The sequence below is a fragment of the Spinacia oleracea genome, chromosome 3, assembly GCF_020520425.1.
Source record: "Spinacia oleracea cultivar Varoflay chromosome 3, BTI_SOV_V1, whole genome shotgun sequence".
In the NCBI taxonomy this organism is placed as follows: domain Eukaryota; kingdom Viridiplantae; phylum Streptophyta; class Magnoliopsida; order Caryophyllales; family Amaranthaceae; genus Spinacia; species Spinacia oleracea.
Genome location: NC_079489.1, coordinates 22,189,840 through 22,202,156, shown reverse-complemented (window position 1 = coordinate 22,202,156; position 12,317 = coordinate 22,189,840). Strand labels below are relative to the sequence as shown.

Below are 12,317 nucleotides of genomic sequence, written 5' to 3'. Positions count from 1 at the left end.
GCCAAACTACTTGTCTAGCTTATTCTTGAGTTGCCGGTTTTGGAAGGGGAGTACAATGGGTGGTACTTGAATATTTGTCCCCTTCTTAACCTCAGTTGTAGCCTCATTCTCACTGACTACCTTTTCAGCTTCCTTACCATCCATGACTATCTCTGGGACTTCCTCACTAACCAGACCACTAGCAGACACCTCAGAATCAACTTTAACGGGCATAGAAGGACTATCATAACCCCTACCACGACTCCTCAATGTAATAGCATTTGCCGTTTCCCTATTTACAGGTTGTGAAGGAAGTTGGCCGGGGGACCTCCCTGCAATAGTAGTAGCCATCTGTGCCAACTGTGTATCAATGTTCTTGTTGTGAGCAGTAAGAGCATCGATTTTCGTATCCTTTTCACTTAGAGATTTTTGCATTTGTAGCATCATATTTCTCATCTCTACTAGCAGAGGGTCAGGCTGTGTGGCTTGAGGTTGTGGTGGTGGAGGTGATGTGTGTTGTCTAGGGAACCCAGGTGGTCCACTAGACTGTTGGTTGTAGTTGTTCCGTGGTTGGTAGGATTGTTGTTGGGGGGGTTGGTATGGTTGTTGTGGTGGTGGATGTTGGACTTGATGAGGGTTCTGGATATTGTTGCTCCTGTAGGATAGTAGAGGGTTGTTTTTGTAGCCCTCATTGTAAGAGTTGGAGAATGGGTTATTTTTTTTGTAGGACTGGAATGCGTTACATTGTTCAATAGAGCTCCTACATTCCTGTGCATAATGACCACACATTCCACAACTTTCACAGACAGTAGCAGATTGGGCACTCATTGCAACTACACTAACAGGTTGGGCAGATTGAGCATTTGCTGCTTGCATATTATCAAACTTATAATGTAAAGCAGTCAATTGGGCAGTTAATTGTTCTATGGAATTCAAATCATTCTTACCACCCTTGTTAGATAGGCCTGTAGGATTCCCATACTGGGCATTATGAATGGCTATCTCCTCAATCACCTCCTTAGCTCTAGGCACCTCAAGTTGCATGAATCTCCCACTAGCAGCTGAATCCAAAATACACCTAGACTCATTACCCAGAGCATTATAAAACTGTTGAATCAAGAACCAATCATCCAAACCATGGTGCGAGCACTCTCTCTGCAAGTCCTTGAATCCCTCCCAGACCTCGAAAAAACTCTCATCTGCTTGTTGAGAAATAGAAATTATCTGACCTCTCAGACGAGCCGTCTTCTCAGGTGGGAAATATTTAACATAGAATGCAAGGGCCAAGGACTCCCAATTAGTGATTTTCATAGCCGCCCGATTCAACCCATTAATCCACAACTTTGCTTTCCCACTCAAAGAGAACGGGAAAAGTATCTCCATAGTCTGCTCCGGAGTCAATCCCTTTTTTGCTTGATGGTGGAACAGTATTGGATGAAGGACTGAATGTGAAGATTCAGATCTTCACCCGGTTCCCCACCGTACTAGCGTCTCTCAATCATGTTAATCAATGCAGGCTCAATCTTGAAGGTCTCAGCTGCAATTGAAGGCATGATTGCCTTTGGTAGCACAGACAGACTTGGCTTAGAATAGTCTGTAAGCCGTGGGGTAGGTGGCGGTGGTGGAGTTTCGTCACCCATCTCTATCTCTAAAACTGAATCTGTATCTGAAGGAAAAAGATCGCCAATATTATTATCAGAATCAGAGTAATTCCCACACTTTGCAATGAAAGTTCTTCGTCTATGAAAGGTTCTTTCGGGCTTAGGATCAAATGGGTAAGATTACTAGTACCTACGGTCCTGGGCATAGACAAAGAAACTACAAAAACAATGTGAGATATGGTCTCAAGGAACGTGAGATCCGGTTCCTTGAGTAGTAACAAACAATAATCTAGGATAAACAATCAACAACAGAAAATAAAACCGTTTTCCCGGCAACGACGCCTGTAGACACCTACTTTTGTCCCCGTTCCCGCAAGGAAAAGGTTCGATGATGAAAGCATAAAATCTCCACTTGACAACGCATCTCCTATAAAATAAACGAATCTCGATTCCCCATTTCATTTCACCCGAAACCTGCTATTTATGGAAACCTGCTAAAAATAGTAACTGCCGTAAAAGGTAGCGTCTAAAAGTGGCAAATCATAAAAGATAGAAACCTGTCAGAATTAGGTGTTGCACTCCAACAAAAATCCTAAATGAGATAGAAAACCACGAGAATCCTATTCCTAATAGGATTCGGAAATAAGAGTTACGTATTAATCAAAATCCTAACGAGCCTAGAGTTCGTAACGGGCCCAGACGCATTCCGTCATGAAATTGATACGCGCTAAAAGACTCCAATTAATCTCAAACTCTACGGATTTTAGGAATCCGAATCTGACTAAACAAAACTGCCCAGATCCTATTTTCAACGCCTGGCTCTGGGCGCCGAAATCTTCGGCGCCCAGGCCTGGGCGCTGAAAGTACCTGGGTACGTCTCTTTTCCTAATTCTTTGCGGATTAGAACTCTGCAATTCTATCTTTCCACGAACTCTTCCCTATAAATAGGCCCCTAGTTTCGACGTAAAACAACAACAACAACACATAATTATATTCTGAGTATTGACTCTAAACCCCTTAGCCTAAGCCTCTCGCTGCAAAACTGTTCACGCGTTCTGTCGCAATCGATCCATAAATCGTACAGAATGTATCCTGTCCCATAATTGAGATTCGTTAAATAAAAAGGAGAAATAGCAAAGTCAAAGTGGTTAGTTTTCTGAGAACCGTGACGCACCTCTCAAGGGTGCGTCGTAACGTGTCCCTTTTCGATGATTTAACTGCTTTCCTCGCCCTTTTTATGAACTGTTAAACTAACCTAATATGATTGTTCTATCACGCCTAACAAATATAATATTTTTGGGAAATCGGATTATCATGCTAGGTCTCTTAATGTTATTTAAATCAGATAATCACGATCGAATTAGTATTATATGTTGCATATTGCTAAAATCAACTCAGATTAATTTAATAGTTAATGCATGTCCCTTCAATTATTTATGCTGAGCTACTAAGGATATCCTGCCTCTGGAGTTATCGACGAGCGAATTACTCCTCTCGGTAGTTACAGTCCCCCGAACCCTCAATCTCTACCTTGCGGGTGTATATTGAGAGATCCCCACACCAGGGATCACAAGGGAACCTACGGCCGTCGTGGTCAAACATAATTGCACTCCCTTTATGTCACGATAACCGGGTTTTGTCAGTTTTTCTCATTGTTGTTAAAAACTGAATGGCGACTCCTATATTACTAGTCAATTGGGTGTATACTCACAGGAAATCCAATTACACTTGATTGAATAAAAAGAATCGTGACACCCACAAGGGACAAGGTCACGCATTAGCCTCGCGCTTTTTCGACCCCCTCACAACGCCAAAATTTGACAGGCTAAAGTCGTATCACCTAATCGAAGATAAACCTAAAATCACTAGCTAAGCAGCAAGGGAAGTCAGGATCGAATCCACAGGGAAACAGTGTTTTTTCTACTATTAATCAATGAAACTAGACTATTGGGAAACAGGAATTGGTTGATTTGTATGCTAATACTACGACGATAATTAAACAATTAAGAATTCATGAATTAAAGAATCTAGGGCATAGGTTCACCAACAAGTAACAATCCAGGACGATAAACAATCACAATAATCAACAAAGTAATTAATTAGACTAGCATGCTCTCTCGAATCGATACTAATCATAGACTTAGAATTAACGGGCTCTCGCTACGTATTAATCCTAATTCTACCTATTGACACAAGCCTAAACATCAAATTGCATATCTCGAATCTTAACTTGATATTGCATGACTATCACAATTAAACATGCGCAAATAAAATTGTATAGTAATATAAACCAATCAATAGGAATTAATTACAATGCCAACAAGCATAGTTATTCAATGTCCCTTCATATTATTCGTGGATCCCCAAACCCTAGAAAATAGATTACTCAAGCATATTAACCATAACCAAAGCAATAATCATAATTGAAAGCATTACTAAAGCAAGACAATGAATTAAAATAAGAAGCAATACCTAATTCAAGAACAATGGAAATTGAAAGCTTTGATTTTTATTGAAAATTAAACTAAGTGTTTGCATAAATTTAGAGAGAGAATTCAACTAAGGGAAATAAAACTAAGGGTTTTAATACTAGGAATTAAGATGTTCACTAAAATAATGAAGCCTAGTATTTATAGTATGACCAAAATAATAAAAGAAAACCGGAAAACAAAGCGCGAAAAACCGCCCAGGGTTGTCGTCGCCCGGTCGGGCAGACGTCCGCCCGCCGGGCGACCAGCTCGAAACCCGCCCGTCAGGCGCAGGTCTGCCCGCCGGGCGGAGGGAGACTCTCTAAAAATCTTCCGCACGCGCCCGGTCGGGAAGCTTCCGCCCGTCGGGCGAGGAGAGAAATCTTGCAGCCTTCACTCTGATGGGCGCCCGGTGGCCACCGGGCAGAACTCCGCCCATCGGGCGCCTGCTGACTGCGGCATCTTCTGCTTGCTCGCCCGGTGGGCGAGAGGAGATCAACCGGGCGGAAATCTAAATGAACCGAACTTTGTCCGTAACACTGAGTCTAACTTCCGGGGCTCAACCATGAGCATCTAAGGCTCTCGCAAGTCGACAATAGTCGTCCTGAACTCCCTCGGGATCGCGTAGTGGCCTAAATCATCATGTAACGGGTCTAAAAAGACCAATTTCTCACTAAGTAGTCCTGAAACTCAAGGCACACTAAAAAACACAGATTAGTACTAAAAACGGCTCCTAAGAGCTCATTTGAAGCATAAAAGTACTAAGGGACGGGGGTAAAAACACTATATAAAACACACATATCAATCGACCACCGACCCTCGCTCTTGTTGCCTATAGGAAAGAGTTCCCATTCCGAATCAAGCACCTGGTCGTGCCCTACGAGTCTTGTATCCGCACAAGGCTTACGCCCTTGCCGCCCCATAGGCAATAGCGTGTTGCACAATTTGGTGTAAAAACCCTCGGACCGTGACACCAGGTCTAGGCGCATCCCACTTACTGGGCTGAAATGTTTAAACTAGGATGGTCCATGCACGACTCATGCACATGTGTTGTGTCGTGCTTAAGCCTAATTTAACTCTAAACATAGTTGTACTTTTTTCAAAAAAGAATGCAACCCAGACATAACCCTAGAGTTTAGCTTCCATGTTGTGCTTTTTGCCGTGCCTTGCCATGTTGTATTTTTTTGGTGCTAGGTTGTGCCTCGGGCCGATCTGATCATGACTTTAAGCCATCATTTTTGTTATACTATTACAGGAAACACAAATTTTGATTCAGGGCTACATTTAATATGATAGGGAGATCTTTGGAAGTTAAAAAATAATTTATGTAGGATCTCACATTTCAAGAAAAGATAAATATAGAAAGGTGTTCATGCTATTTCAACACTTTTTTTTTGTAGAAATGCCTTTGAATTGATTGTAACCTAATATCTTGGGACGAATACCCTAACCCACTGGTGTAGATATTTTAACTCCTCACAAGAAAATCCGGCGTAAATTATCTTTAATATTACGGAGTAACTAACTCCTAAGAATACGATTGCTAAGCACAACCTGATTTCACTTGACGTAACCTTTTTACTTTAATTTTCTTTCATTCTAAAATAAATGCTAACCCTCACTTTTACTATTTTCTCTTAACCTTTTTTTGATATTATTTTGGTTCAAATAAATTTGATTTTTTAGTGTCACATGTATATAATCAAATTAGAATACACATTTTGATTGCAATGGATGATTTTTTTTTTTTTTGGACTTGGAAGACCTTGGAATTAAGGTAACTTTCGTTTTTTCGAGCATTTTCATGCAGTTTGTATGAAATAAATACTTTTATTTTAAACAGATTGAACAAAATATAATTATTTTCGTACAAATTGAACGAAATATAATTAACCACTTCATACAAAGTGAACATAAATAACTAAGAATTCCGAACAAATTGAACAAAGTGACGATTCTAGTTCTTTCAGTTGTCTATAGTGAAAGAACCGTCGACTGGTCGTGTAGTGGTTGTTTGTTATACATTAGTAGCGATGATAGAACCCATTTCTGTTATGTTCAATTTGTACAGAATTATGTTTTGTTCAATTTGTACATTATACTTAGTTCTATTATGTACAATCTATACGAAATGGTTACTGATAATTTGTTCAATCTGTACGAAATTGTTAATTATATTAAATATTCAATCTGTAAAAGTAGAGCTATGTATTTTATACAAATTCAATGAAAGACTCGAAAAAACTGGAAAAATCAAATTACCTCAATTTCAAGGTCTTCTAAGTTAAAAAAATATCGTTCAATGCAATCAAAATATGTTTTCTAGTTTGATTAGATACACGTGATACTAAAAATATCAAATTTATTTGAAACAAAATAATATCAAAAAAGGTTGAGAGAAAATAATAAAAGTGACTGTTAGAGGGTTTTTTAGAATGAAAAAAATGAAAGTAAAAAGGGTTGCATTGAGTAAATTCAATTTGTGTTTGACAACCCCCTTAAGAACTCGACGTCCCCTCATGAAATTACTATCGTACTTTTAGTAACGTGTCAATTTTATTTAAATGAATAAAATAAAAATAATGATTTCTATCTTTGGAAATATATTCAATGTCACGTTGGAGATGATATGTAAAAGAGGCGCGCATAATTGTCATGTTGTATTGCATGAACAATTCTTATCAGTGAACTGTATTTTGCGATGCAAAAGTGATACATTGCATGAATGAATGATCTAACCACCATAAGTTGGTGGAGTTGGTGGGGAACTCACCTTGTGACTTGGAGGTCACAATTTCGAGCCCCATCAACTGCAAAATGCTTGGGAGTGGCTCAAGCGAATGCCTGCGGAGCTGGGTTGGTTAACATGTGCTAGGTGTTGATTCAGTAGGATCCCTTCTTCTTAACTTTTAAAAAAAACAAAAATAATTGCGTGAATGAGACTCATTGGTACTTGTAATTGTAGTGATAGGTGGTTCGTGATGCCAATGGCACATAATTGTTTGTCATATACATAGTATATTGCATACATGGTCCACACATATAATTATTTGCCCTATAATATCACATCGCATTGTGTAGACGGTCCTTACTAGTGTACTGTATTTCATGATGCTAGTGATAATAATAGTCACATTTTATTGTGAGAATGATCCTCATTGGTACTTATAAGTATAATTGTAGTGAAATGTAATTAATGATGCCCGTGACACATAATTACTTATCACATTATATTGCGTGAATTGTATTCATCGGTATTAGTAATTGTTAGGGTTTGTTTATTTGAAGGCTACCGTCTACGGACAAAGTCAAGAAGTGAAGTACAAATAAATGTTTGGTTTAAGATTTGATTAGTGTCAAAACCAATAACTTCCCAAAACATAATTAATATTTAATTCGGTTTTTTCATGAAATGCCCCTGAGGTTTTAAAAAACGCACCAAATACCCTCGCCTGTTTCGATTCACATAATATACCCCTATTTTTTTCCAAGTTTGCACCAAATACCCCTTAACTGACCTTCCGTTAGTCCTCCGTTAAGTCGTGTTTATAATTCACAGTATACCCCTTTTTATAAACTTAATGCATAATATACACCTATTTTAAAATTAAGTTGCACTAGATACCCAAATTGCAGGAATTTGAATTTAACGGCTAGTTTTTAAACCTAGGAAGCAAAATATAGCCGTTATGTTCTTGCTGCATATAAATGCTACTAGTGTTCACCTCACTTGCATACTTTCCCCTCTCCAAATTAGCCATGAGCTCTCATTCAAAAATCGAATCTTCTTCCATCCCAAATTTAGCATACATTAGAGTTCCTAATAAAAATTGCTATTGCGGGAGAAGATTTGCAATTAGGAGCTCGGAAACGGAAAAAAATCCGCAAAAGCTTTACTACAAGTGTGATCCTTGTGATAATTTCAAATGGTGCAAAGGTTTTCTTGAGCACACAAGTGATGAAGTTCAGAGCAAGGGAAACAGAGATGATGAAAACAGGGGAATGCAAGAACAAAGCTGGGGAATGCAAGAACAGAGCAGGGGAATGCATGAAGAGTTGAAGCTATTGAAGAAGAAGATCAAACAACAGAAACAGAAAATCAATTTTGCAATAAAAATTGGTGTATTAATGTTTGCATTTCTGATTTGGATAGCAATGAAGTAAAGTTGTAACAAATTTCATGAAATAAAGAGACTTTGTTCCATAAATACTTGTTCAAGCAAATAAGCTTTACATAAACTGAACTTTAAGTGGACAAACACCACTGAACTGCACAAAAAGAGGTGTTCTAAGCATTTCACTGTTTCCAAAAAATGATCTCTGCACAACTGTTTCCAAAAACTGATTCTAACTAAACTGATTCTGACTAAACTGATTTGACTAAGTTAGTTTAGCTTTGTGCACTACAATTCACAAAATATAGCCAACTGAGGTGACTATGCAGCTGCCTTTGACCTCTTCCTTGTGTTTGGTCCCCCATTTGATGTACTTGCTCCTGCTGCACCACTCTTTGAAGTACTTGGTCCAGTGGCACTTGTTCCTCCACTCTTGCATGTTCTTGAGTTGTGACCAAACTCTCTACACTTTCCACATTTCACATTTGTGTTCCTCTTCCCTTTCTTTGGTTCATTTGCCCCTCTCTTTCTCTTCTTAGCAGGTCTGCCAGATGGTCTTTTGATGGTTGGAGGCTGAATGGAAGGAAGACCAAAGTCAGGCCACTGAGATGGATCTGCCATAGGATGAATATGTTCTGCATAGGTTAGCTTGTATGCAGCAGCCTTGAACCATGGGGATATGAAATCATGGGGGTTCATCCTTTGGTCATATATGACCCTCAGTGCATGCTTGCAGGGGATTCCACAGATCTGCCACTTCCCACAGGCACAACTTCTTGTTGCAAGCCTAATTGGGAAGTTGACATGTCCATCCCTAACCTCAAATTCACCCCCTCCACATGCTGTGGCATAACATAACCTGGACTCAGCTGTCCTCTCCTCTAACTCTTTCAATGCATATGCAGTGAGCTGACCTTCCTCCATGTCAACTGCCTTGTCAAATCTAGCCCCCACCCTCTGCATACACCAACTTCTGATTGCTGTACACCAGACATTAACCAACAAACAACAAGTTCAGGGGTATATTATGCATGAATATGATTAAACAACAAACAACAAGTTCAGGGGTAATATACTCATTGTATGCATTAGCAGCTATCCAAAATAGCTTGTGGAATGCAGATCCACTGAAGCCATTGTTCTTACAATTCATGTATAGGTGTTGGCAGCAAACTCTCCTAGTTGCTCTAGGAAAAGTTTCTCTAACTGCCAACTCAACACCCTACACATCAGCAAACAACAAAAACAGGTTCATTAATATAGAAACATAAACATAAGAAAAAGTAAAGATCAGAAAAGAGTAAATATCAGATCAGTACACATACCTTCATCCTATCACTGATGAAGGTCCAATCATCTCTGTTGCAACCCTCCTGCTCAAACATTTGCCTCAAACATCTCATGAAGTAGGTCCAACTGTCACAACTCTCAGTGTCTACTATCCCATAGGCAAGAACAAAAATTTCATTATTCCCATCTATGCCAACTGCTGTCAGTAGAATGCCCTTGTAGAAACCACTTAAATGAGCCCCATCTATTCCAATTATGGGCCTACAACCCCTTAGAAACCCCCTGACTTGTGCAGCAAATGAGAAGAAGCAAGCTCTGAATTTTGGGTTCACATCCCCACTACTGGCCCCCCATGTTATAAGTGCATGACTCCCTGGGTTTGTTTGCTTAATCATCTCAGCATATCTAGGCAACAGCTCATATGCTTCAGCCCAACCACCATGCAGCTTTCCCTTTGCCATACTCCTGACCTTGTACAATAGCCTCTTTTTCACCCTCAACTGAAACTTCTCCTGTGCATACCTCCTCAATGTCTCCACTGGAATCTCTGGATTTGCCTCTATTTCCCCCAACATATGCTTACACAACCACTCAGAGGTCACTACTGGATTCTCCTCAAGCCTCCCACAAGTTCTGTGGGACCCACTGATCACCTTAATGGCCCAGCTAACATTGTCAAACAACCTACTGGCATGTATCCTCCAGTCACATGACTCCACTGCACAAACTGCTGTGTACCTCCTATTATCAGCCCTCTCAACACTAAGCCCAAACCCCTCCTGTATGCAGTAACTTCTCAACACTTCAAGAAATGTGGCCTTATCATGAAAGATCAACCAGGGTTCTAACTTAATGGACCCATATGGTTGATCAGTCCATATTTTGCCATTTTTATAGGCCTTATCCATCTTTGAGGAACCATTTAGACAATCCTCAAACCCCAAATCAGGAATATCATCAGGAATCACCTCATCATCAACATCAGAATCAATCCAATCATTCAGAACATCCTCTTGTTCAGAATCTGATTCCTCATAATCAGAATCCTCACTCTCCTCTTCTGAACATATCTCACCAACATCAGCAAAAACCCCTGGTGTCTTAGACCTTCCTGTACCCTTTCTCCCTTTTCCCTTTCCCTTGGAAACCCAAGTTCCAGCCTTCTTAGCAGTGACTTTGTTAACCCTAAACCCCTCAGGTCTAGCTCTGCCCCCCTTCTTTTTCACTGGCTGAGCTTGATCAGGTGGTGCTTGATTGTTAGGCTCATCAGTTTGGTTGTTCTGTGGTGGAGTGGGATTTTGTGGTGGTGGTGGAGGGGTGTGATGTTGTGGTGGAGAGGTGGGATGTTCTGGTGGTGGTGTGTGTTGTTGTTGTTGTGGTGGAGAGGTGGGATGTTCTGGTGGTGGTGTGTGTTGTTGTTGTTTTGGTTGGGTGGGTTCTTTATGTGGTGGGGGTGGTGGGGGTGGTGGTGTAGGTTGTTTGGTGGGTTGTTTAGGTGGGGTGGGTTGTTTCTGTGGGGTGGGTTGTTTAGCTGATGCCCTCCTTTTGGGGGTTAGTTTCTTAGAAGCAGGCTTATCCTTGCCTTTTGACTTAGAAGCAACATGATTTGTGTGTTTGGGTGGGGTGGGTTGTTTCTTTGGGGATTCTTGTGTTTGTTTTGGTTGAGAGCAACCTGGAAACACCTCATCAGCATCATCTTTGCTAATGACTCTCACATACTCAACCTTCATGTCCTCACAATCAACAACAGGGACCTCCATAGCCACAGTGTACTCCATTTGTTCCTGTATTTCCCTCAAAATGTCCTCCCTTTCCTGTTGTTTCCTCATTGCCTCTTCCTCCTCTCTTTGAGCCCTCAACAGTTCCTCTTGTCTCTCCTTAAGTTGTCTCTCTTTTTCCTTTCTATGATTCTCAATTGTTGCAACAGCATTCCTAAACACCAATCCTGGTTTATCTGTTCCCTCAACCCAAATTTCAGCAGTGTCTTTACCCCAATTCCATCCCCACAGAAGCCTTAAAGTCTTATCATCATTCAATTCAACCTTACCACAAGGACCCTCAACATACAAGCTAAAGGTACTAGGCAAAAAAACATCTTGCTTAACTGATTCCTCAAAGATATCAAGAAACAACTTCAACAAACGATATTTTTCCATGTCTCCCACTCTAATATCAAAACTATGTGACCCATAACGTAGTAACAACCAAATAGCACTCATCCTAAAGGGAAAAAATAATGAAACTAACATCAATTTTCATTCCAACAACCACAATTGACCAATAACCAACAAGAAAGTTGCGCAATTTTAAAAAAAAAACTGACAATTTCACAAACCCTAACCCTAATCGATTTCGTGAAAAAAAAACAAGTTTACCAGCAAAATTAAACAGAGGAGAAGAGATTATTACCTGGAAGTAGACTAACCAACTTTAAATTCCCGTTTCCTCTTCAACACTAACTCAACTGGAAATCGCCTCAAGTTTCTCCCTTTTTTGTCGCGATTGAAGCAAAATCACAACCCACGAACTCGCCTTTAAGGTGCGCAGCAAAATTCACAAAAATATTGAAGATCTTCCCAGAATTTCTAGGGTTTGAGTAGGATTAGAGCTTGAAGAAGAACAGGGGAGAGGAGAGAGAAAGAGAAAAATGTGAACGGTTTTTTTTTTTTTTTTTGGTCTTTCTGTGAAAGTGAAGGAAGTCAATGGCGCTAAACCAAAATTAAGGGCAAATAAGTAAAACACCACTAACGGCAGACTAACGGCGTTAGCTAACAGGGGCATGTCATGAACAGTACAGAAAAATAGGGGTATATTATGTGAATCGAAACAGGCGAGGGTATTTGGTGCGTTTTTTAAAACCTCAG

General features: G+C 40.0%; 1 protein-coding gene and 1 non-coding gene across 2 annotated transcripts; one reads left to right on the top strand and one right to left on the bottom strand.

Annotated features, from left to right (window-relative positions):
* The first annotated feature begins 1,111 nt into the window (after nt 1-1,111).
* Nucleotides 1,112-1,218, top strand: LOC130471144 (small nucleolar RNA R71). The gene has a single exon (XR_008931809.1). It is a non-coding gene; the product is annotated as a small nucleolar RNA R71 (small nucleolar RNA).
* Nucleotides 1,219-8,484: 7,266 nt separating this feature from the next.
* LOC130469566 (uncharacterized) lies at nt 8,485-12,264 on the bottom strand. Its single transcript, XM_056838921.1, has 4 exons — nt 11,863-12,264; nt 9,489-11,673; nt 9,218-9,385; nt 8,485-9,120 (listed from the first exon to the last, which is right to left on the bottom strand). The coding sequence occupies exons 2-4, from the start codon at nt 11,670-11,672 to the stop codon at nt 8,485-8,487; spliced, it is 2,988 nt and encodes a 995-aa protein (XP_056694899.1). The 5' UTR covers nt 11,673; nt 11,863-12,264.
* Nucleotides 12,265-12,317: the final 53 nt, after the last annotated feature.